This window comes from Candida theae, assembly GCF_024610275.1.
Source record: "Candida theae strain CBS 12239 chromosome Unknown scaffold27, whole genome shotgun sequence".
Lineage (NCBI taxonomy): Eukaryota > Fungi > Ascomycota > Pichiomycetes > Serinales > Debaryomycetaceae > Lodderomyces > Lodderomyces theae.
The window spans coordinates 33,357-58,180 of NW_026261492.1; the positions used below are offsets into that span (position 1 = coordinate 33,357).

A 24,824-nucleotide genomic window follows, 5' to 3' on the forward strand; every position below is an offset into this window, starting at 1 on the left:
CGGTTTGTTTTCAAGTTTGTGTCTTTTGTTTTTCTTTTATTTTTTTATGCTATTTTTATTCTTCAAGGCGGAGTGGCAAAAGTTGGAGAGAGAAAAAAAAAAAAAAAAAAAAAGGAAGCCATAGGGCTTTCCTTAATTTGTAGAGAGATCCTTTCCGTATTGGGTCGTGTGTGTGAGGGGGGGGAGGGGGTAAGTGAATTATTTGTAGATGATACGGGATCTGTTTCCAAAACAACATAACATAAAAATAGAATAGCCACTCAAATATAGACAAACATTAGTTAGTGGATAGATATACATATACATATACATATACATATACATATACATATATGGGGTTACACTCTTGTTTCGTTTAAACGTACGTCTCTTTGCTTTCTAAGATGTGAACTTCCGTCTCAGACGGGACCCTTTGTTTTTTTGTTGTTCCGATGAATAATTTTGACATCCGACATTTCTATACATATATAAACATATATTGAAACAACAATAGACCTAATAATAGATATGTATAATGATGTAACCCATGACAGAGTCGCGTAAAAGAACAAACAAACAAAACAAACAAAGCAAACAAACAGACAGACATAAATACTATACATACTATACGTACTATAAATACATATACATACCAAATCAGAAACAATTGTGTCTCCCTTTCGTATATTTTAATGCACGTGTCTCTGCTTAATCTTTTTCCATTCATTCCACGATATTACTACTTATTTCTTCTCACATTTTGTTGAATGTTTAGTGACTATTTTTAGTACGTTATTTTTCTTTCTTACCTCTTTCCCTACCATCAGTATATAGCTGACTAACTGAAAACCAAAACTACGTAATCAACTTCTTCTTCTTCTTCTTCTCCTTGTTCTCTAATTAAGTAATTAATTTTTTTTTTATTTTTTTTTATTTTTCCTTCTTATTCTCCTTCTAAACAACTTATTCTTCATTCAATTTTTTTTTATGTTTTTTTTTTTTTTTTTTTCAAAACTTGAAACTGTAAAAAACCCTTTTTATCTATTTTAAGAGGTCAGCAACAACAGTACGACTCTCTACCATCTAAGCGGATCTACCAGAGCTAATCATCTCTCATACGGCTATCCACTGACACATATACTAAATCCATCCCCCCGATCCCCAAATGACCCACAAGTAATGAGTTCAAGTTCTGCACATCCTTATCGTCAAGTCACTTCTTCCAGCAGTAGTGCAACAACTACAGGCACGTCCACTACTCCATATCCCCTCCTGGACTTCAACCAAGCTAGCCAAAGTGATCGCTCTGATAGTTCGCCCAGTATGACCGAGGTTACCTCTGGTATGGAAGATTTGCATTTACCTCCTAATCATAACAGCAAGCCATATATACCGCACGGCAATCAACAACAACAACAACAACAGCATCAGCAGTCACAATATGGCTCAGAAAAAGTTCATCAATATGGGTATGAACCTATTCCCCCACCCCAGCACCAATATCAGTACCATCACCAGCAACAACAACCACAGCAAAATTACGCGCGTCATGCATCAGCGCCACAGCATCAACAACAACAACAACAACAACCACAGCAGCAACAGCAACCACAACAGCATTCTCAAAGACACAAGTATAAAAGCTTATTAGATGATGGTTCCGGTGACAAGCAACAGCGTTTATCCAGTTTACCTATTCATTTGGTACCAAATGTTTCCCACTCGTCCTCAAACAACTCTTCTCCTAGAATGACTGGTCAAATATCACCAAGCCAACAACATTTCTACCAGCAAGACCAACAACAACAACAACAACAACAGCTGCAGCAGCAACACCCCCAGGAGGAACAGTCCTCCTACCCGGTTGTGTTTAACTCGCCTACAATTGGTATCACATCGCCATCTTCGGCGCCATATCCTCTTTATGACTCCACTTCAGCATCACCTCCACCAGTATTTGCAAACAAGGATAATGGTATTTCGTCGCCACCTTCCAACCCATTATCGGCTACTTCTTCGGTAGTCAATCTCAATCTCAACAACAGCAATGCAAACACATTGGATCATCAAGTTTTCAGTAGATCAGAAAACAACTTGAGTACACCATCAGTCGCTGTGTCTACCAGCAACAATAAATATGGCCACAATCGTTCAGTTTCATCTACATCGTCGTTTTTCTATGATCGTAATGATAACTCATCCATGATTGACTTCAATCAGAATGTGATTCAACTGTATCTCGGTTCAAACTCGGCCAACTTGTTACCCAGAATCAAGACGTTGGAATTGTATCGGAAAAATGCCAAAAAATCAAACGATCCAAATGTATTGTTTCAGTATGCACAATATATGTTGCAAACGGCATTGATGTTGGCTGTTGAATCATCGTCTACGACAGCATTAGCAGCAAATGGTGCTGCTGCTGGTGTTGGTGGTAGTTCTAGTTCAGGTAGCAACACCCCCTTGAACAATGGGTCAATTGAAAATTCACCTCGCAAGCCAGACGCTTCAAGTAAAGACAAACACAAAAAGAGTAAATCTATCGACTTCTCCACTATTGAGGTTGAAGGCAATGAAAAGAAGTTGCGTAGAGCGTTCTTAAAGGAAGCAGTGTACTACTTGAAGAAATTATCAGATAAAGGGTACACTGAAGCTCAATATTTATTGGGAGACGCTTATAGTTCCGGTGCATTGGATAGAATTGATAATCGAGATGCATTTGTTCTTTTCCAGGCAGCAGCCAAACATGGGCATGTGGAAAGTGCATATCGCACGTCATACTGTTATGAAGAAGGGTTGGGTACCGGTAGAGATGCGAGAAAGGCTGTTGAATATTTGAAAATTGCCGCTTCGAGGAATCATCCATCGGCAATGTACAAATTGGGGGTGTATTCATTCTACAGCCGGATGGGATTGCCCAACGATATGAATACCAAGAAAATGGGTATCAAGTGGTTGACTAGAGCCACCAACGTTGCTACTGAACTAACAGCGGCAGCTCCGTACGAGTTGGGTAAATTGTACTATCACGGATTCAAAGATATCGTATTGCAAGATGTCAAGTATGGATTGGAATTGTACGCACAAGCAGCATCATTGGGCCATACACAATCAGCCGCGATATTGGGTCGTCATTACGAAATTGGTGAAGTTGTCCCTCAAGACTCAAACTTGTCGATCCATTACTACACCCAAGCTGCACTTGGAGGCGATCCAAATTCAATGTTGGCCATGTGTGCATGGTACCTCGTTGGGTCCGATCCGTATTTGCCCAAGGATGAACAAGAGGCATTTGAATGGGCAAAAAGAGCAGCCATGTGCAATTTACCAAAAGCTCAATTTGCCTTGGCCAATTTCTATGAAAAGGGTATTGGATGTGTTCAGAATAGTAAAGAAGCACAGACTTGGTACACTAAAGCAGCCGAGAATGGCGATGCCAAGTCGTTGGCTCGGTTGAATGATAAAGAAGCTGCAGCAAAGATTCAAAAGAAGTTGAAGAAGAGACCAGTTGTTAGTGATGCTGATGGAAGCGCGGCTCAGGAGAAGGACTGTGTTATTATGTAGATGCTATTTATGAGGGTTTTAGAGGAGAGAGAGAGAGAGAGAGAGAGTTGAAACAGGGAGTAGCTAGGGCAGCTTTTTCTAGCGAGCCTAGCGGGTTATTTTGGAGTAACAGGGAGGTGGAAAAGAGTGTGTTTGTGTATAGTGTAGAATGGACAAGCAAATTACACATAGATATTTTACATTGCACGGGATGGATGTGTCTGTTGTAAATTGGCGGGGGGTGGGGGCGATCATTTTTCTACGTGTTTAGTTTACAGCTCAATTAGGGGAGCTTGTATTGAGATGATACTAGAAAGGCGTACGCGACTGTGCTAATTGCCTTGGCTTGTGCTTTAGGTTTTGTGGTGGGATCGAACAAAAAAGTTGCGTGTATTTTGGTCAAACTGAAAACAGTACTTTCGCTGTTCAATTACATCACCGCAAAAGAGAGAAGTAATGACTAAGTCTACATGGAAGCTAAGCCATGTAATGTAACAAAGCTTTCAAAAAAAAAAGAACACGTGATATAGAGGAATTAGACTGTGTTCTATTTGGTAGCGAAACCCTCTTATACGATTGCATCAGACTTGATATACACTGATTGTGCTCGCCGTATACTAAAAGTAGACATAGTCACGTGAAACTAGTCACACTGAATTTGTAGTAGTGCATATAAAGTTATAGTTGGATGCAGGATTATTGAGGCTGCAACAATGCACAAACACAGATGTCCCCTTTTCCAATAAAGTAGCAATTTCATTCTACTAAACGCTGAATTTGGATCACCGAACTTTTGAGTACAAGTCCCCCGTCCCCCCATTTGACCACGTTTCACAAATTGAGACTATAAATATCAATTGAAATTCTCACGTCAAATCTTCAACACACCCACATTTAATTTCTTTACCTAAACTTCAAGTCCAAATCAATCAATCAATCTATTTAAGTAATTTGAACCATGTCAGCTAACGATTTCTACTCATCTGGTAACCAAGGTGAATACACCCCACAAGGAGGTAACAACAACAATAATGACAACCGTCAAGGAGGCGAACAACAAGACAGAGGATTCCTCGGTGGTGTCGCTGGAAGTGTTCTTGGTGGAATTGCCGGCGATAAAGCTGGTGGACAAAACCATGGTAAGTTAGGTACGGTGTTGGGAGTCATTGGTGGTGCAATTGGAGGAAGCAAATTGCAAGATGAATTCAAGGAGCACAAGGAAGAAAACAAGCATCACGGCGGATCACATGAGAGCTACTCTGCTTCGCATGAAGAGAGATATGATAATGCATCCGGTGCTGGTGGCTTCTTTGGTGGTGGAAGTGGTGGTGGTCGTCATGAAGGTGGATATGGTGGTGGCCGTGATGATGGATACGGCGGTGGTCGTCACGAAGGTGGTGGAAACTTTGGATATGGTGGTGGTCGCGATGATGGATATGGTGGTGGCCGTAATGATGGATATGGTGGTGGCCGTAATGATGGATATGGTGGTGGCCGTAATGAAGGCGGATACGATGGTGGCCGTAATGAAGGCGGATACGGTGGCGGATTTGGTGGCGGTCGTGACCAAGGTGGATACGGAGACAGAATGGAAGGTGGACGTCAGGGAGGTTATGGGGGTGGTCAAGGTGGTTACGGTGGTGGTCAAGGTGGTTACGGTGGTGGTCAAGGTGGTTACGGAGACAGAATGGAAGAGGGTCGTGGAGGAAGAGGTGGTTGGTGAGAAGTTCAATTGACTTGAGAAAAGAATGATGTACGTACTGCTAACGCTTGTTACGAATTTTTTTTTAGCTGAGACTTACAGTAATGAGAGAAAAATATATATATTTGACTAGTTTCTTGATTGGAATGCATTAAGGCAGATTCATTGATGGTATTCTCTACCTGTCTCTTTACTCTATAAACAGAGTTCACAATCTCTCTGATCATTTCATTCAGATTTTTGCGTCATTACTCTCGCAGCCAGTTTATTCAACAACGAAGATTTCAGTTCTGTCAAATGAATACTATGCAAAGGAGGTAGATGCAGTTGCTGCACTGGTTCAGGAGGCGGAGGAGGTGCAGATGATTGAGAAGGAGTGGCATGACTTTGGTCCCTTATCTGAGTGTTATCCCTGTTCAGGTTGTTATTCCTGGAAACAAGTGAGTCACTACGCATCAATGGTACTTTAGGTAGTGGTGGTGAACTCATTTGCAAATCATCATCTTGTGAAATATCGAAAAACTGAACTTTCTTTGAGTTACTAATTGGAGAATCCAAATCCTGATCAACTATTATGGAGTTGTTGTTATTGTTTCCATCCTCGCGAAATACTAATTCAGATGCACTTTGAAAACTGACATCATTCATACTTATATCCTCGGGTCCGTTCTCTACCCCAACTGCTTTTTGTCTTGCAATGAACTCCGGCGATGCTGATGGTACCCATTTGTTGTTATATGTTGTTGTTGTTGTTGTTGTTGTTGAAGATGTAGGCAATTGCAAAGATCGCTTGGTTTTGCTATTTGGTGAAGTTTTTGCACGTTTTGATACTAGTTTCTTTGCTTCTCGTGGAGGTGACACGATATTTGAGATCGCAACGCCATTAGTTCGTGGCTTTTTAAACAACTGAGAAGGATACGCATTTTCATCGTTGATCAAATCTTGATCCCTTAAATCGTCGATGTTATGTGCAGTGGCGGCATCATTCATCAAAACACCGCCATCTCTACCATTACTGTCATTTATGCCACCATTCTCCGTTTCATTCCACGTCTTATTACGAAGATACTCCAAAGCAAATTTGTCAAAAGCAGAATCAAATGTCCCATTAACTAGTTTTTCCAATCCATCAATCATATCTTGCAAAATTGTGACATCTTTACTCAACGCAGTAGCCCCAGCGCCTGCACCTGCACCAGCACCTGCACCTCCTGGGCTCGCTAGATACGTGGCAATGGCCCAAGGGGCACGATAAAATTGAGCTAGTGCATAGATCAAGTGATCATACAATGCTGAAGACCTAACCAATATTTCAAGTTGTAAGTCATCACGTATAGATTGAATCAATTGATCATACATCGCCGAGTGATATACTGTCCAGTCAGGTTCATCATTCACCAACCTTGCCAAAACTCGTACCGCAGACTCGCCTAAAATATGATCGATTTCAGTATGCTGCCTGTACTGCAGCTCAATTTGCCAAATTTGGTTATCGATCTTGGACAAGACCTGCTCACACAAGTCATATATGGTTGAAGTTAATTGATCAAATCGTTGTGGCACCACTGAGGACTGTCTCTTTTGTTGAAACTGGTGTCTGCTCTCAAGTATAATTTCAACCTCAACTTTCTGTCGTAATAGTACTTTGCGTTTGGCCAACATGAATATCTTTTTCGACTTGTCAAGACTGTACTTGGCAATGTTGCGCCTGACTGATGCTATAGTGTCCTGCAATAGCTGGAAAATTCGTTCTTCAGATCTCTTGCGTTTACCGATTGTAATATCAGCAATTTCATTCTCACGTGCCCTCAATTCCTCAATCTCTTGTTTCTGTTCGGTAATCATTTTCAAATAAGACCCCACATGGCGGTCCAAATTGTGTTGGTTTCTGATCAATTTGGTCTTGATCTCCTTGGCTCGATCTGCATACTTCAACGTGTTCAAAGTCTCATCATAATGTTGACTACTTGGGGAAACGCAAACAATCATCACGGTTTTGCAATTACCTCCAAGGGAAAACTTCAATAATCTAGTTAGTTTGGAGTCACGATAAGGTATATGGTTTCGGCGCCGTGGGTCACACAATGCATTGATGCAATTCCCTAATGCTAGTAATGACTTGTTGATATTTGCACCTTCGTTTAATCGAGCTCCTCGATTCTTGGTTGCTGCTGCTCTCTCACTCCCTGCCAAATCTATGATTGATAATGTAGCAAATGTGTGTTCCTCTTTTACATCACCCGTACGATTCTTTTGGTCGATATTTATTTGTAAAACGGCGTGTGATCTACTTGATGTCGCATTAGCTTCAGTTGGACTCGATGTACGATTGGCGTTACCAGCAATTATCAAATGCATCACTTCGTCCACTGATTCAGGTCTATGTCGTGATAAATTCGAAACTGAAATCTTGTTATTTGAGTCTTCACGAATTATTAGTTTCTTAAAATCAGTCTCTGGATTGAGTAAATCACGAATAGTTTCATTGTATATTTCAAGATAGGATAGACTCACATCAATTATTTTTGTGTCGTTGAGCTCCCCAATTCTTTCATATAATTCTTTCATTGTTAGGAATATAACACCAGGGTACTCGGGAGTTCCCAGAATCGTGTGTGTCTTTCCACATCCTGTAGCTCCATACGCAAAAACAGTGGCATTATAACCATCCAACACTGAGTCAAGCAATGGCCGGGTGGTGTTTTGATACACATCATTCTGAGATGCGTCCTCGTCAAACAATCTGTCAAACACAAACTTGTGCTCTCTTATTCGTGACCCTTTAAAACTATTAGGAAAGGCGTTTCTTTGCATTTTCGCCAAAGGGTTTGTCTCTGGTGGATCGAATATGAGCATTCTATCATCAACTACGTTGACAATTTTCCGTATACCTGATTGATTGAGGAACTTTTGTTTGTTTACAGAATTGGCAGTTGCTGTGGTGGAATTGTAATTGGTATTGTTGTTGCTGTTGCTGTTGTTGTTGCTGTTGCTGTTGTTGCTGTTGCCGTTGTTGCTGTTGCTAGCATTTCCATCGGTAAAGCATCCCTCTCCAAGGAAAAAATCATCATCCTCGGGCTTAACAAGGCGGTTGTTTTCAATCTCAGTGAATGGTCTCACTCTAACTGCAACTGATATCGAAGATTGTTTCACTCCCGATGCATATGTATTTGTTAATGATGATGCAGGTGTGGATGTGTTCGAATCCATAACATCTATGAGTTACAAAATGGGGAAGGGGATGGGGGAGTTCTAGATTAATGTTTGTATTTGAGAATCTGGGTGTATGATGTGGTCGGACCTTTGGGTGTTTGGTAGTTGTAATTCTGCTTCTTTTACGGCTGCCTTCTGGTGTTTACATTTTCCACCAAAAGGAAGGAAAAGAAAAAAAAAAAATAAAAATTGATCTCTGTTCACGCGCGTCACAAGACATGGATGGAAGAGACAGCTTTACAGTCGCAAGCACACCACCGGTTACTACTGTTCTGGGCACCTATGAATGACTTTGAACTAAGAAAAGTGCGTGCGTAGACACAACGCCAACTATCTCTGATGGTGTGTATAATATGATGGCGTTGAATAAGACTACTTAGAAATTTTGTAGAAGTGAAGAAATGACACAGCAAACACTATATTCTAAAAGAGAGCATCGTAACCTGTGATCGTAACAGGTGCTTTTCTAAAGTGTCGAGCTTATTGTATAATATGGCATATAAGAGATTGTCAAGGTTGAGGACTTTTTTTGCATGAAAGTTGGAGCAAAAATACACATCTCTGGAACTTCGGTTTTTAGGATTCCAGTTTACCAGAGTTGAAATATTGATGTTTCTATCTTTCAAGTATCAACAGTGTGCGTTTGTACATGACATTGGGGCAATTTCTTGACTTTAAAAATCATATACCTGAAACTAGTTCCAACTTGTGTTTAAAACCAACTCAGTTGGAGTTGAATTTCATCTTGTGTACTGAAAATGATACTTCTGAAGGGCTCTATTGGTACTCCTTGGATTTCCCAATTACTTGGATAACTAGAATCTTTAATCTTGCTAATGTGATTCACTTTTGGGTTGGATTACTATACATCCGTGATGAGGATTGATGAGCTGGTTTCGTTGCTCTATCTAATGCCAAAGTTGAATGAATTAAAATTGCGTTTTGGTGAGTTGTTGATTCATCAGATTCACCAACATATCTGGCCTGGTATTCAAACAACACATTTGAAGTTGGATAGAAACAATTATTATATTCGATCGAGTCTCCCACCTTATATCAAATGCACGAAATGCAACAAACAAAAGACACAATGCATTTGGTTTGGACTAAGAAATCATGCGTGGCATGGGCATATTACTTTTTTGTCGATCTTATTGTTACAAGCTGGCAAAAATTTGATATATAATGCGTTGATGAATACGGAGCATTCACCAGCAGACTCATAGACAGAGTATACAGCGTTATCTAGCTGAAACCTACAGTACCGGGCCTCGTGTTGGTATTCGTACCTCACTTGCATGTAATCCAACATTTCACCTCTATTAAAGATCCCACAACCTTAGTCATATCTTTCGCCATGTCTGATAGCATCATTGTCAACTTCTGTAATAATATCAGACTTGTCATTAGTTTCGCCATTGACATTGCCATTGCCATTGCCATCAACATCATCATGGTAAACTTCCACCTCGTCAATCTCTTGAAACTCCTTTTCCTCAACTCCTTCTCCTTGCACTTTTTCCTCCTCATTGTTCTCAAAATCTGTATCATCCTCATCACTGCGAACATCCTCAGCACCAACACCGATGATAACTTTATAAGCAACTTTTGAAATCAAATACATCCAGATGCACGTAATAATTTGCAATCCACCCAACAACCCCAAAAAGGTATTGATAACCGTTGGAGTCCAACATCTTTTCTGATCATTTCCAACCATGCATTGACCATCTTGCATCAAATGCACTGATTTATGCCAAGCATGGTAAAAGATGTAATTGTAAGCTCCGTGCCTCAATCCAATCCAGCTAACCAAAAACACCACAAACATGGCATCACAAGCAACCAATCTACCTGCATATTTCAACATTTTGGCAGCTGCTAAACAGATATCAACCGAATCCATAATCATCAAAATCAAGTGACCAATTCTAAAGAAGTAATAGTAGTACGACCCAATAATCAAACAACAAGTGATGATATGATGGCTAAACATTTGATAATGATCTTTTCTTGGTTTTTCAACATGCAAGACGAAAATCTGTTGCAACCAGAAAGCCATTGAGATCAAGTAATAACTCTTGAATCTCGCATCCATCAAGAAGTTCGGCCAATTGATGTAAATTTGGTCCAAGTTGTTGTAGTAAGGAGCATCCAAATACAAGAAAACCCCGTATATGAATGAAATACTATAGTAAACCCATGACCAACTCTGTTCAGCAAATCTTATCTTGGCTTTACGCGAATAAATATGACAAAATTTAGCAGCAAATGGACCAAAGCAATACTTCATCAAAAACGATCGAAGAAAAGTGACCGTAATGACCCAATTGGTAACAAAGTAGATATCATCAATGTGGATATCATAAATGGGGTTGCCCTCCAGGTTGTAACCAACTTGATTTTGCAAATGTAAGAATTTTCTGGTGAAGTTGGTGATTCTAGGGTCGGTGCTCAACCAGTTTAAACTGTATAGTAAGATCATCAAGTTTCGGGACAATGGGATCTGGTTTCTTTCAACTTTTGCCCAGAGTGATCCGTGGTAATCGTCATCTTGTGTAGCTTCTTCTCCGGTTGAAGAACCTTTGGTGCTGCTGTAATCATGGTCCTCTGTGTCCTGTAGGTTGTAGGAAGAAGTGGTAGTGTTGATTTTGAATGATTCATGTACTTCTTCCAGCCGACTAGAGCTTCTTCTAGTCTTTATCTTTGTCAGTGTAGCCATATATATATATATATATTCTTGTAACTTTTTGTCGAGATCTTGTGGTGAAAAATATTTCGATCTCGAATGTCAAATATGGAAAGAAAAATAAGTTGAGAAAGAAAAAGAAAAAGAAAAAGAAAAAAAGAAAAGTGGGATTGAGTAGGATGTCGTGGTGCAGATACAATAATACTCCTTTGGTGATGACGCTGGTGTATAAATGCTTGACAGAAGACAGAAGTAAAATGTTAGTGGGTAATTTTTTTGTTTTTTTTTTTTGACAACCCTCTTTAATCCCTTACAAACAAAATTAAGCTTAGTGTTACTAAGAACTACTTTACGTGTTGTGAATCTCTTTTTTTTTTTTTTTTTTTTTCCTTCGCCCCTTCCTTGTAAAGCGCAGTTAAGTGTGCAACCTGTCTGCAATAGCACCTGAAGGAAGCACTGCTTCTACTTTCTATTACAGTCTACGTGCGTATGTGCATCCAAGTAGTACTAAGTTGGTGTCGTGTCGTCTCCGTCCTGCGTCGTGCGCCCCTCGTGTCAAAACAATAAATCCAACAAAAACTTTCCAAAAAACAAAAAAAATTTTCTTTTGTTCCTTGTAATCTGTCCTTCGATGTGGCTGTAAAAACCATTTCTTTTGTGTGCAGGAAGGTACGCACGCACGCACGCGCACACACGCACTTACACACACACATACATACATACATACGTGTCAATTCGCATTGAATTACGTGTCTAGACTATTACAATTGGCAAAAAGCTGTGCTGTAGTTGCATTGGTTTCATCTTACCAAGAGAGTGTATGTACAGAAATACACAGAATGCATCAGCCATCTAATTGATTCATTTGTTTCGGAAAGATTTTGTTGGGTGAAATTACATAATCATACGCGGAAATAATTGCGCGTTTCCACCACTATATACATCTCTCAAATGGAAAGACCAGATGAATTGGAGACATCGTACATCAAACATACTCATAGGTTACAACCTTTTTCTTACATGAAGTGCGCTGGTACGCACAATGTACACATTCGCACATACAACTGCAATGTGTGAAGGATATAAGCTTATCGTTTCTGTGCCGTACAAAGCTTGTCTATTTTTAGCAACAATGTCTTTTCCTGATAGAGATAAACCATACTTAGGGAGAGCGCACGTATAACGTCCTCTACGTGATCCTCAACTTCCTTCATGGGACCCTCAGATGTAACATACTCTCCTTCCCGTTCAACTCATAAAGCTCTCCGTTGGCATTCCTTTGATGACTACACATCGTTAAGTTACTCCATGTATATATTACTTACCTCTTCCACAACATCAGCTGTAATGCTTTTTTAACTGTTTGCTCGTTGTATCTGTTCCAAAGTACATATACATTGACCATATCTTGAACTGCTTCAACAACCTCATCAAGATTGATGTGTGAATGTTCAAGGAAATTCATAAACTTTGTGATTCTGATTGAATCTTCATCCAAAATGTCCAAATCAAAATTGACCAAATCATGTGCCGTTCTTGCTTTGGATGAGTTGTGTTGTTCTTGCTGTTGTTCTTGCTGTTGTTCTTGCTGTTGTTCTTGCTGTTGTTGTTTGGTACCCTGGCCTTGTCTTGTATTGTTTGGTTGGGTATTGTTTCCCTTTAGTGGCGATACTTCTTCTGCTGACTTTGGCCTTTGACCATCTTCTTGACTATTTGGTTTGGACAAGTTCATCAAATCATCAATATTCAACTCTTTACCAACCATACTATTGCTTTCAAATTCATCTTTCACCGAAACGTTTACCTTGTTGTTGTTGTTGTTATTATTGCTTGCACTGGGATCAGTATTGATTGAGCTACGGTTCGTGTTATCACTCCTCCCGCCCCCATTCTCTCCTTTGTTCTTCATCTGTGACAAGTTCCTCTTCAACACAATTGTAATATAGATTGCAGCCACAGCAATGATATGCGGCGGCAATAACAAATGCAAATCGGTGACATAACTATCATTAATCAAACTCCAACAATTTTGCAACTCGTCATCAGATAATACAAACCCGTAAACATCACGCTTTTGCTCAAAATAATTCTTCAATTGCATAAGCGACTTGTACGGATGATGTAATAACAAATACAGATCCATTTCTTCAATCAAATAAAACTCGAATTCAGCCAATTTGGTAACATCTTGCGGGATATACTCTGGCCACAAATTTCTTGCCTCCAGAACAATCAATCGAATATGTTGTGGGCATTCTTCAATCTTGCAAGCAACATAAAGACAAGTTGTAACCAACATATAGACATTAATCTCTTTCAAGCTGACACGAGTTAGGAATCGCATACAGTATACTTCAGCAGTGGCAATAGCAACTTGACGTACATTCATTCGACGACCTAGTTTGAGCATTAAGTTATGGAGATATATTCTCATATTGTAGTCGTAGTTCATGTTTGGGAAGTCCTTGATGAGTCCATTTTGAATCAATTTACGCTCAAGGTAAATGAGTTTCCTTCTGGCTTCGAGTAGGGAGTATCGAGTGAGTTGCCATTCGTTTCTTTGCGACGAGTTCCAGTAGTCGGCTGACATTTCAGATGATATATTGTGTTATTTGCTCTTCTTGTGTTTAGAGACGATAACGGTGCGTTGGCCTTCGACCTGAGTGTGCTATACAATCTGTCATTTGGTCCCGTCAGATTAAATCGCACTATACATTTTTCTATTGAGAATAGCTGCAACCAGCTACCAGGTTTTATCAAGATACCCCCACCAACTACAATGTCACCCCCCCCCCCACCCACACACACAGTCTATATAACTCAATCATATCAATTCATAAATTACTGTACAATGGGTATTATCAAAACAACTCAAAACAAAGAACTAAACAACCTTTCCTTAAACACAGAATACAGCAGGCAAGCCTGGCGTAGTTATCTCTATCCTTCCTCCTGCCTCATTTGGCTAACTTCAGCACCACAGTTTCAACATCATAAACAAATACCTTTTCTTTTGGGTTGTCTATATCATCGAGTACTTTTCCCTTGGGGTACTTTTTAAGCAAGTCATTGACGTTGGTTTTGGTTGTGATCAACTCAAACTCATCTTGGTTCCGGGGTATAAAAAGTGACTGAACTGTACCTGTTGCTATCAAGCTGATGATTCCAAACTGTAGTAATTGCATTTATCTCACTGAAAACGAACGGTTGTTGGTATAGGTTTTGGAGAATGGTACTGTCTTGTAATTTTGTTTTTGTTAGGTCGTGAAGATGACTTTGACTATTTGTGATAGTGATGCTCCTGGTGCCCTGGTGCCCTATCTAAATGGTTATGATACCTTCTTTCGTGGAATACAAAAAGGAAGAGATATGGAATCTGTCAAAGTTTTATAGTTGGTGGGGGTATCAGCTTAGTTTGCTTTAACACTGTATCAAGAATTACCTGATTAGGAAATATAATTAATGCGGGAGGGTCACTCAAGAAAGGAACAAAAAGAAAGAAAGAAACATTTATTATTCAGTTTCAGAATTGAATGTCGTGAAACTTCACAGAGGAGAAGATGCGACACGTACGCAGGGACTACGTTATGGATGAAACATTGATGAAACCACATCAATTTCTGGTCTTCTATTCACAATCTAGAGTCGTGATCACTTTCGTAAATTTTCATTGTTCTTGTCTGTATCATCACTCGTCACATATCTAATATTGCCAGTGTTTGTGTTTTCTCCGCCACCAGACCTCTTGTCGTCATCATTGTTTAAATGTGATAAACTAGCATCTCTACTACCTTCAGCACCATTGCCCAACCTCGTTATACTTCCCCCCACCAGCTGACTAGCCAACTTCTTCATCTCTTGTATCTGTAATCTGTCCATTTGATCTGTAGATGTTGGTGGTGGGCGACTGTCTATATTTTGTTGATTGACCAACGAGTCATCATTTATGGTTTGCGCTGGCACGTTTGATGCTTCTTGTCTGTTCTCTTCGGAGTTGGAAACTTCAACTGCATCGTTGCATTTTTCGCGATATGACGCCGAGCTCATTGTTGGGAATTGTTGGGAAATGTGATGGTGTGGTGGTGCTGGTGGTGCTGGTGATGTAACAGGGAAAGGAAATGAGTTTGTATTTGATCCTTCGGACTATTGCATAATACTCTATCTCTCCCCCACACACATCAAAAATATGACAGAAGAAAAATTTAGTTGGGTCTGCCACGAGACAAGACCCTACCCACCACACCGCACCGCACTGCACCGCAAAAGAAAAATATCAAATCACCCAATTGTCCAACACAAGGGCCACCCCCCAGTGTGCAAAAAAGCTAACCTACCCTGTCACTCTTCCACCGCACAGTAAATAGCCTATACCAAAACATGTCACCACCTGGTCAAAAAAACTTTCATACAGCAAAGCCCGAGGAATCGACAGCGATTGATCGGTCGATACCTGAATTTGCCGCAGCACAAATATCCGATGAGGATGACTATTTCGCAAGTCATAAACCACCATCATATTTACCTGAAATTGAGCAAGAATTGTCTCAATTTATCAAATACCACCAACAACAATCGCAAAAGAAGATTGCGTTGGTCACTTCAGGAGGAACCACTGTTCCGTTGGAGAATAATACTGTTCGATTTATTGATAATTTCAGTGCTGGTACTAGAGGTGCTACATCTGCCGAGTACTTCTTGGAGAATGGGTATGCGGTGATTTTCTTGCACCGTGAATTTTCGTTATTGCCATACTCGAGACATTTCAGCCATTCCACCAACTGCTTTCTCGATTTTATGATTGAGCATGAAGGCAGGATTGAAATCAATCCCAAATTCAGTGATGAGATGTTGCAGGTGTATCGTAAATACCATCAAGCACAATCGTCAAACTCATTGTTATTGATCCCCTTCACCACTGTCAATCAATATCTATACACCTTAAAAACGATATCAGAATCATTAAAAGTTTATTCAAGTAGGGCACTTTTTTATCTAGCTGCTGCCGTTTCAGATTTCTTTATTCCTCAATCAAGAATGCCCCAGCACAAGATTCAAAGTTCAGCCACCCAAGATGGAGAATTGGTGATTCGGTTGGCTCAAGTGCCAAAGTTTTTGAGTCGATTGGTTGAAAACTGGACTTCTGGAGCAATGATTATAAGTTTCAAGTTGGAGACGGACAATAACATATTGTTGAAGAAGGCGCGAAGTGCATTGGAGAGATATCATCATCAGTTGGTTATTGGAAACTTGTTACAGACTAGGAAAAAAGAGGTTGTGTTTGTTAGTCCCGATGGGGGTGAGCAATGGGTCCGTTTAACTGATGACGAAGTGAGACAAGGGGTTGAAATTGAAAGCAAAATGATACCAGCCGTTGTAAAGATTCACGATGAGTGGATCCAAAAAGGCTCAAGAGTGAGCGAGTAAGGAGTAGCAAGCGAAGAACCAAGAGTAGGTAGTTAGAAGAATCTGTATTCTATATGTACATACCTATATACAGATTTGGTAACCAATTACAAGAATGATACACCTATGCCGTATTGTATTCCCTTTCTAATAGAGTCACGTTCATTAGCGAAAATCGGCAAGACAAAATTCAACTCAAATCTAGCCATTGGGTGATTGTATAATATACCAAACCCATAGCTCAAGCAATAAGAATGCGAGAGCTGTTTGACATTGCTCCATAATGACCCATTGTGATTCAAAGAAACCAATTTACCCCAATTGAGGAAATTATGAAACTTGAAATTGGACGTTTTGTACCTAGGCACATCAGTAAACAATGACACACCTCCATTGAGAAACATGTCGCCACCAATAAATGAATTTTGGTCTTTTGGGCCTAATCCATTCAACGTGAATGACCTGACATCGTTAGGACCTCCAATGAAAAACTTGTCTAGTATCGAGGATCTCCCGTTCAATGGATACAAAAGTCCAAACTTTGTACTGGCCAAAACATGAGAGTTAATTGCTGTCAAGTTCCACGCGTGCTGCATATGGGTTGCAGTCTTGACAAACGGATTCTTGTTGTGCTTGAGTAGTCCATTGTATTCAACCCCCAACTGGAAATAAGATCCGTTAAATGGAAGATGTTTACTATCTCTAGTGTCGTAGTTGATATTATATGCAATCGATGATTTCACATTCTGACCACATTGTTGCAAAACTTGAAAACTCTTTGATCCATAATTATCCAACTCGCGTATCGAATTTTCCAAAATAACTTCATGATTCAATTTGCAATCATTGAATTGGGTATAGATTTTGTTTACCAAACTTTTCGCATGGACTTTGCTCTGTATCCAATCCAAATTTCTCGTGTTTAGACTTAGGCGATTTTCCCAAATATAGTTGCAATTATTGAATATGGGTTGGTTGTAATTGAGTAAATAGGAACTTGACGTCTTGGTGCCTGTAACCGCATCAAAAACAAGGTTCTCTCCTCCACCAAAGATGTTACGTAGTTGAAATTGAATATAACCATCACCTTCCCCATTACCTATATTGGTTCCTGTTTTGGCAAAAAATCGCTTTATTGGAATGGTGTTGAAAATAGGCACCACGTGAATAGCACCAGTCCCCGTGGTAAGTCCACAACGGAATCCAATCATTGGAGAGCTAGTACTTGATGTCACTTGATGAGTGTTACATAGCACATTTTCAACGACACCAACTTTGATCAAGTTCTTCAGAATATTATCAATAATCGACAAGTACCGATGTAAGGGAAAGACTTCTCCAGTGAGTAATGGGTGAAACTGTGATTCAATGAATGAGTTACGAAACAGTCCTCCGTTTGTCAATTGCACATTTCGTATTTTGATTGGTTGTGTTGAATTGTCTTGAAATAAGGTTTGCAAAAACTGCTTATTTTGATCTAGAAGCTGCTGTTGTTTCTGCTGTTGTAATTCATTCAATTCCTTTTCCGCATTGCTTAATACTTTGTCCGAAAGTTGGTCAGGAGTTGCATATTTCATATTATCCATAAACTCCTCATCTTGACCTAGGATTGACATGGTTGTAGGGGTTAAAAAGAGATCCAGTCTATGTGATGTTCAAAACTTTTTTTTTTTTTTCTTTCTCTTAATCCCTTGATGCAAAATACACACACTGGTTTACTTTTGTACAAACATCAAAACGTCATTAAATACGAAAAAAATATAAACAGTAATACAACTTTAGAACAATATAAACCATCTTCTTTTGCTACCGCATATTCTTACAGCACAATTCATTCCGGAGAAGATATTGCCACTTGAGGAATAGACCCATGTCCCGTCGATGAGGAATCCGGGCTCAAAATTTCAGTATCGTTACTCCCAGTAGATTCAGGCACTCCTCCACCATTCCCTTTTTCTTCCTCCTCTTCCTCAATTAAAAGTCGTATACACTCTTTCCCAGCTTCAGTTTGGAAATGTCGCCTTAGTGCGTCGGCACGTGCAAATTTTCTTCCACATCCATAAGGTTGACCATTCTTCAATACACCTTTGCATTGAAATTTCTTTTCACCCGAGTGTAGATCCTCGTGTCGTTTTCGATCGTGTTGCCTAGCAAACGCCTTTCCACATTGACTGCAAATGAATGGCCTTTCATCCGTATGTGTACGCAAATGTGATTTCAAATTGTAAGGTCTCGTAAACCGCTTATCACACAAGTGGCAAGCATAAACACTGGGGTGTTTTTGTGTGCGCTTCGAGACCTGAGGCGGTACAGCCAACTCCAACATCTTTTCCCGGGACGAAACTTGCGACGAACCATCATACATCTCGTCTTCATTCTCCTCACCCACATCACTATCACCATTGACACTCTTGGTGGAAATGGGCGACCTCGATCGTGGTTTTGGTGATACACTGGGGGATGATTTCGATGCATGACTCTTTCTCCTACCGCGTTTGATCGACTGATACTCGGGATTCAACAAGTCCTTGGAGTTTTCCTCACCATTGGCAGAATTTGGTGACGAGGGAACAATCTGGGAATTAGGAACAAGACTTGTGCTACTTTTCTTCTCCTTGGTCTTGGATTTGTTGTCATCTCGACTATTTGTTCTCGACAAGTTCAAAGATGAGTTTGCCGACGAGTTACTAAACAATGATGGCGTTCTTGCCGCCATAACTTCTGGAGCTTGGTGGATGGATATAACAATACCCAGTGAGTCTTTGTTCACAGCTGCATTTTGCTCATCAATCTCCTGTTCTTTCATCTGATTGTTATATGTGGATAAGTTGTTTTCAGTGAGCAATTGATTTTTATCAACTCCCTCTTCTTGGTAATTCTCGCGAATCTGTGGATTTGGCTCTCCAGAGTGTTCCGGAGGAGTCACCTTGATGTCAAGGTCAAAGTCCATTTGTGGGCTACGGAAAGTAAAATGGTTTGGGTCTCTCTCTACTTGTTCATTGTTTAATTGTAAATTGCCTTCCAACGTCTGTGGGTCTTTTTGCACAAGTAATTGTGAGTCCATTGGGAACTCCCGAGGGTACTCCGCGCGTGCACCAAACTCTAGCCCACCATACTCCTCTCTTTGGAAATCGGCTTCGACACTCTGTTGCCAACCGCTGCTAGACGACATTGTGGGCAAATTAGCAGAACTTATCGACTCACCAAACGCAATCTGCGTGCTTCCCAAATACTCATTGTTACTTGGGGTGTCAAAGTGGTCGTTAACCAAGTTTGTCGAGGAGTTTCCACCGTGTATCGAACCAACATCGGAGTAGGCAGGACCAGGCACTTGAGGAGGGATCAAGTTGGAGTTGCTAAAGCTCGAGGCAGCATCGTGGTATGGTGAGGCTGGCTGGGATGAGTTGTCGGAGTACAAAGATTGCGAGGAAAATTGGCCGGGCGAATTTGGGCTGAGGAAATGGTTGTCCATGGAGCTCTGTTGAACTTGTAAAAAGCTGTGTTGCAGTGGCATTCTGTTCGTGATATCTGGTGAATGGGGGTTTATCTGGGATGAGGGCGATAAGAATTCCTTATTGGTGAATTGGGGTACGTTTTGAGTGCTTAAAACCAATCCAGTGTCCGCGCCAGTGTTGTCAACATACTGCTGTCCCAGCTGGTCTAGCTCCACGTAGTCATAAGACACCCGAATATTTCCTTGGCTGCCGTATACTTGATGCCCAATGTCTGAATAAGATTCATTTGTGTTTGGTGACATTGTATCTTGGTACTGTTGATAGTTATGATTGGCACCCTGAATTCCTTCCCCCTGGTAATGCTGAATATTCATCGAGTTTTGGTTCGACAAGTCATTGCTTAGTTGGAAGTTGTTTATTTCAAACTCCTGAGGAGACGTACGTAGCAGGTTGTAGTTTTCATCATCTCTTCGTAAATACGGATTGTATGACATAATGTAAACACTTTTTGTGCTCTTGATTGACAAGCCAAATCTCTGTCAGGTGTAAGTGGATAGAAACAGTGACTGCAAGCCGGGCCTTATTAAATATAGATATAAGTTTGAATAGCAATAACGGGTCAGGTGTAATATATATGCCTATGAAAACAACTTGTAAGACACACACACTTACCACCAACCAAAATTATTTTTTCTTCTGTTTCTCTCTGTATAATTTAATCTCTGTTTGTTTCCAATGTCTCAAAATTAAATAAAAACAAAAAAAAAAAAAAAAGAGAAAAATTTCAATGACACAAATGGAGGGAGCTTACGACACTAGGAAAACTAATGATTTGTAACGGATATCGGGAATGTCGTTACCGAAAGATGAATTAGCTTATATTGTACTAAAACAAGTGTCAGCCATGTATAGAGGTGATATTTGGAGACAGATGTGTTTCTATTTATAGACAGTATTCTGTCTTGGAATGAGCAACGGTTTTATACCCGATCAAGTACAAGGTGTAAATATACATTCACCTGCAAAAGCTCAATGGTTTTACCAATGCGTATGAGTCTGCTCACTGTACATGTCTCAGTAGGCATTTGTTTAACTCCTCTCTGCATAATCATTACCCTTTCCCTGATTTTAATCACGAGTGCGTGCCCTTTTTTTTTTTTTTTTTTTTTGTCATGCAACAGGGCGCAGCTGGAACATGCAAATTGCAGTTACACAATAACCGGATTTCAAATCTGTCACAATACAGGGCGTGAAGTGGCCATGGAAAAGGCATGATACATTGGGGCATCCGCAAAGCTATTGGTGGAGAGATGGAAGTCTGAGAAGCAAATCGGGAGGGGTGGAGGTGAAGTACCTCCTGCAATGTCTCAACACAAGAAACGCTGAAAAATTTATGAATTGTTGACTGTTGACACAATTGTCCATTAATTTAGTATCCGATTAAGGGGTACCAACCAATGAATCCCATATTTGAGTGTGGAGTATGTGCAGTGGATGCCAAGATTTATTGGAAGCATAATCTTTGAAAACCAATGCTGTGTCGGTGATGCATCTCATTCCCCTTGATTTGCTGCAAAGTTACAAAAAGTCACTGATAATTTTCTCTTTCATTGCATACAGCCTCATTTTTACTATCGGGGAAGCTTATATCCGATCTATTTACGAGGTAGTCATCTACATCTGCTTTGCGATCGAGCAAATAATAAATCCGATTACGGATGACTGTTTAAATTTCATAGTCACGTCGCTCTATTTATCTTATCTATTGTTACATCGAAAACAGCGTGCCACACATCCGGTGCAAATGTCTTCACCTTTTCTGTGTGCACGACTGAACCACCCTCAAAGCTTGACTCTATTTCATCTCTCATTTTACTAAACGCATTTACATGCACATTCTCATGCACGTGAATGAGAGTGGGCGTGGCTGACTTCTCCACAACTAAATTATTTGCAATTGACCAACTGGGTTTTGACGTGGGAAGAAGCCCTAAATTGATATGACTGATGTTTAAGCTGGTGGGTGAAACATGTTCGAGTCTAGTGGGTGCGTGCTCGTTGCTCTCTAGGAAAAGACACGCGTCATACCTTGTAATATCGCCAACTGAAAATGTATCTCCTTTGTTGTATATCTTATACTTGTAGCCGGCATGGTCCAAACTACGTCTGAAACCTTCTATCGACCAAGGATTTAATTCCCAACATAGCAATTTTGCGCCATTTTGTAAATAACTCAATGAAAAGTAACCAATGCCGCAATAGAAATCAAACACAATGGTTCCTTCAAGCCGTTTGTAATTGTCTAGAATACGCTTCTTCTCCTTTATGTTACCCCTTGAGAACATTGTATACTTTGGTGCCCACGTCTGGTATACGCCGTTCTGCACCGCCAGGCACCAAAATGCGTCTTCAAAATCACGCTCTGTTGGCTCGTCAGCAACAACATCAGGTCCGAAATCGCCATAAACTGGGATCAAACTGGTTGGTCTTCTGAGTATATCAGATTCTATAATTGGTCTATTCAATGCAATGTGTGTGATATTCTTGTTACCAAAAATAGATTGGTAGTTTCGGAGTAAGTAAATGCAAAAGTCTATAGGTAACAGGTCATTGGTGTTGCTACTGAAAAGTAGCATTGGTGGGTACACGGTCCATCTTTTGGGTACATCAAAATATGGACCATTGTTTTCGTAGCAGTACTTGTCTCTAATTTCCGCTATTGACTGGGGGGCAAGTGCATCTATCTCATAATAATCCCATTGCAAATGTGATAATTCTTTGGGAACTGAAGCCAAAGTTGTGTAGATGTGGAAGACACCGTTGCTATTTTCTATCTTGCGAGACTTGTTTATCCATCTCTTCTCCTCTAGTAAATTCTTGATCCGTTTTATATCCTGGGCATTAGTCAAGTTCAATCTGATCATTGACACCGATGAGATGGATAGAAATTTGCAGAGAAGTTATTTCGGTTGACGTGAATTTCACGACACATTTTCAAACGCGACATAGACACATTCTGCTTCTTTCTTTCTTTCTCTCTCTCTCTCTCTCTCTCTCCTTCTTAACAACATTTATTTTTCTGTTCTTTTTTTTTTTTTTTTTTTTTTTTTTTTTTTTTTTTTTTTTTTTTTTTTTCCAACGTCAAATCCAACAACGAATAAATTTCATACACACTCGTGGGTAATACAAATATCGAATCACACACCCATTGACTACCAGTTTTGTTGTTGAAAGTATTGGATCTAACATATAAACTAAGGAATACACTATCTACGTCGCTCTTGTCAACTTACACATTCAAAAAAAGAAACAACACGTCTGATTTGACTGAATTTCAATTATTCTCCATTTCTTAAAAGTTAGAAACAACTCCATCGAATTGCATCATTAATCACAAATGTCAGAAAACGGACAATTAGAAACGCCTAACGTAGAGAACCCAGACCAGCATATCGAGGCCAACGAGCAGGCAAATGAGGTAACTGAGGAGATCAAAGAGGAATCGACAACGCCAGTAGCACCTGCTTCAGCTTTGGAAGGCGGTCGTGAAACTTCCAATAAGATATTATATGTTGGAAACTTACCCAAGTCGGCGTCGGAAGAACAAATCAGTGAACTATTTTCAGTATCGAAACCCATCAAATCTATAAAGATGTTGAATGATAAAAACAAACTTGGGTTCAACTATGCTTTTATTGAGTTTGAAGATAATCAAGATGCTGATATGGCATTGAGCACCTTGAATGGAAAGTTGGTCGATGACTCCGAAATCAAGGTCAATTGGGCGTACCAGTCTGCAACTATAGCCAGTAATAGTACCCCAGAAGACCCAGCGTACAACATTTTTGTTGGAGATTTAAGTTCCGAGGTTAACGATGAAGCATTGAAAGCCGCGTTCAACAAGTTTGGATCGTTTAAAGAGGCGCATGTGATGTGGGATATGCAAACATCAAGATCCAGAGGTTATGGGTTTGTTACGTTTAGCAGACAGGAGGATGCAGAGTTGGCACTTCAAACTATGAATGGAGAGTGGTTGGGAGGTAGAGCCATTAGATGTAACTGGGCAGCACACAAACAAACAAATAATCGAGACTACAATAACACACATGGGCTGAGACCCCAAAATCGTTATAACCATCGACAATACAGACCCTACAATGGAAAGAGCTTCCATGCGTACAACAACCAGTTTTCGGGTAATGGACTGCAACCTATAGCACCGGGATTGATCTTGCCCGAATTGAACTTGTCCAATGGTAGTTTGCCGCTAGGTTCTCAACCAATTGTCAGCTCCCCGCCAAATGGTCTCAATGGAAATGGCCAACAAGCAAGAAATATAGCGGTAATGTCGCCACAGTCATATGACATTGTATTGAGACAAACACCTTCATGGCAAACTACAGTCTACTTGGGAAACATTGCACACGTTACTCAGCAACAAGAGATGTTGCCCTTGTTGCAAAATTTTGGATACATTGTTGATTTCAAATTCCACCCTGAAAAGGGTTGTGCATTTGTAAAGTACGATTCACATGAGAGAGCGGCATTGGCGATAATTCAATTAGCTGGCTATAACTTGAACGGTAGACCGTTGAAGTGTGGATGGGGTAAAGAGAGGCCTCCGCAGTATCAAAGCAGGACCCCAAGTTATGGACAAAGGTAAGTATAGGAATAGGATGTAGAGTAATAAAACGAAGTCTGAAGTTAGAAAAGTAGAAAGTGCTTCCTCAGCTTGCGAAAAAGAACAGCAAAAAAAAAAAAGGTGGAAAAAAAAAAAAAAAAAAAAAAAAAAAAAAAAAAAAAAAAAAAAAAAAGAGAAAAAAAAAAAAAAAAAAAAAAA

The 24,824-nt window shown here is 40.1% G+C and overlaps 13 protein-coding genes across 13 annotated transcripts; 5 read left to right on the plus strand and 8 right to left on the minus strand. All coding sequences in view use genetic code 12, as the record gives it.

The window, feature by feature from the left end:
- Positions 1 to 1,158: 1,158 nt before the first annotated feature.
- Positions 1,159 to 3,543, plus strand: CHS4 (Chs4p; the record flags this gene model as incomplete). The annotated part of the gene is made up of 1 exon (XM_051754596.1): positions 1,159 to 3,543. The coding sequence occupies one exon, from the start codon at positions 1,159 to 1,161 to the stop codon at positions 3,541 to 3,543; it is 2,385 nt and encodes a 794-aa protein (XP_051606471.1).
- A 937-nt stretch (positions 3,544 to 4,480) lies between these two features.
- On the plus strand, positions 4,481 to 5,245 carry RCT1 (Rct1p; the record flags this gene model as incomplete). Its single annotated transcript, XM_051754597.1, has 1 exon — positions 4,481 to 5,245. One exon carries the CDS (start codon positions 4,481 to 4,483, stop codon positions 5,243 to 5,245), a length of 765 nt encoding a protein of 254 aa, XP_051606472.1.
- A 207-nt stretch (positions 5,246 to 5,452) lies between these two features.
- KIP3 (tubulin-dependent ATPase) lies at positions 5,453 to 8,434 on the minus strand (the record flags this gene model as incomplete). Its single annotated transcript, XM_051754598.1, has 1 exon — positions 5,453 to 8,434. The coding sequence occupies one exon, from the start codon at positions 8,432 to 8,434 to the stop codon at positions 5,453 to 5,455; it is 2,982 nt and encodes a 993-aa protein (XP_051606473.1).
- A 652-nt stretch (positions 8,435 to 9,086) lies between these two features.
- KGF57_005027 (uncharacterized protein) lies at positions 9,087 to 9,323 on the plus strand (the record flags this gene model as incomplete). The annotated part of the gene is made up of 1 exon (XM_051754599.1): positions 9,087 to 9,323. One exon carries the CDS (start codon positions 9,087 to 9,089, stop codon positions 9,321 to 9,323), a length of 237 nt encoding a protein of 78 aa, XP_051606474.1.
- A 453-nt stretch (positions 9,324 to 9,776) lies between these two features.
- LAC1 (Lac1p) lies at positions 9,777 to 11,159 on the minus strand (the record flags this gene model as incomplete). The annotated part of the gene is made up of 1 exon (XM_051754601.1): positions 9,777 to 11,159. One exon carries the CDS (start codon positions 11,157 to 11,159, stop codon positions 9,777 to 9,779), a length of 1,383 nt encoding a protein of 460 aa, XP_051606475.1.
- A 1,288-nt stretch (positions 11,160 to 12,447) lies between these two features.
- Positions 12,448 to 13,716, minus strand: SSN8 (cyclin-dependent protein serine/threonine kinase regulator; the record flags this gene model as incomplete). Its single annotated transcript, XM_051754602.1, has 1 exon — positions 12,448 to 13,716. The coding sequence occupies one exon, from the start codon at positions 13,714 to 13,716 to the stop codon at positions 12,448 to 12,450; it is 1,269 nt and encodes a 422-aa protein (XP_051606476.1).
- A 367-nt stretch (positions 13,717 to 14,083) lies between these two features.
- On the minus strand, positions 14,084 to 14,311 carry KGF57_005030 (uncharacterized protein; the record flags this gene model as incomplete). The annotated part of the gene is made up of 1 exon (XM_051754603.1): positions 14,084 to 14,311. The coding sequence occupies one exon, from the start codon at positions 14,309 to 14,311 to the stop codon at positions 14,084 to 14,086; it is 228 nt and encodes a 75-aa protein (XP_051606477.1).
- Positions 14,312 to 14,777: 466 nt separating this feature from the next.
- KGF57_005031 (uncharacterized protein) lies at positions 14,778 to 15,173 on the minus strand (the record flags this gene model as incomplete). The annotated part of the gene is made up of 1 exon (XM_051754604.1): positions 14,778 to 15,173. One exon carries the CDS (start codon positions 15,171 to 15,173, stop codon positions 14,778 to 14,780), a length of 396 nt encoding a protein of 131 aa, XP_051606478.1.
- Positions 15,174 to 15,503: 330 nt separating this feature from the next.
- On the plus strand, positions 15,504 to 16,550 carry KGF57_005032 (phosphopantothenate--cysteine ligase; the record flags this gene model as incomplete). Its single annotated transcript, XM_051754605.1, has 1 exon — positions 15,504 to 16,550. The coding sequence occupies one exon, from the start codon at positions 15,504 to 15,506 to the stop codon at positions 16,548 to 16,550; it is 1,047 nt and encodes a 348-aa protein (XP_051606479.1).
- An 86-nt stretch (positions 16,551 to 16,636) lies between these two features.
- Positions 16,637 to 18,145, minus strand: SAM50 (SAM complex subunit; the record flags this gene model as incomplete). Its single annotated transcript, XM_051754606.1, has 1 exon — positions 16,637 to 18,145. One exon carries the CDS (start codon positions 18,143 to 18,145, stop codon positions 16,637 to 16,639), a length of 1,509 nt encoding a protein of 502 aa, XP_051606480.1.
- A 215-nt stretch (positions 18,146 to 18,360) lies between these two features.
- On the minus strand, positions 18,361 to 20,478 carry CRZ1 (DNA-binding transcription factor; the record flags this gene model as incomplete). The annotated part of the gene is made up of 1 exon (XM_051754607.1): positions 18,361 to 20,478. The coding sequence occupies one exon, from the start codon at positions 20,476 to 20,478 to the stop codon at positions 18,361 to 18,363; it is 2,118 nt and encodes a 705-aa protein (XP_051606481.1).
- Positions 20,479 to 21,723: 1,245 nt separating this feature from the next.
- On the minus strand, positions 21,724 to 22,908 carry TRM12 (Trm12p; the record flags this gene model as incomplete). Its single annotated transcript, XM_051754608.1, has 1 exon — positions 21,724 to 22,908. The coding sequence occupies one exon, from the start codon at positions 22,906 to 22,908 to the stop codon at positions 21,724 to 21,726; it is 1,185 nt and encodes a 394-aa protein (XP_051606482.1).
- Positions 22,909 to 23,381: 473 nt separating this feature from the next.
- On the plus strand, positions 23,382 to 24,647 carry KGF57_005036 (uncharacterized protein; the record flags this gene model as incomplete). Its single annotated transcript, XM_051754609.1, has 1 exon — positions 23,382 to 24,647. One exon carries the CDS (start codon positions 23,382 to 23,384, stop codon positions 24,645 to 24,647), a length of 1,266 nt encoding a protein of 421 aa, XP_051606483.1.
- Between the last annotated feature and the right edge of the window lie 177 nt (positions 24,648 to 24,824).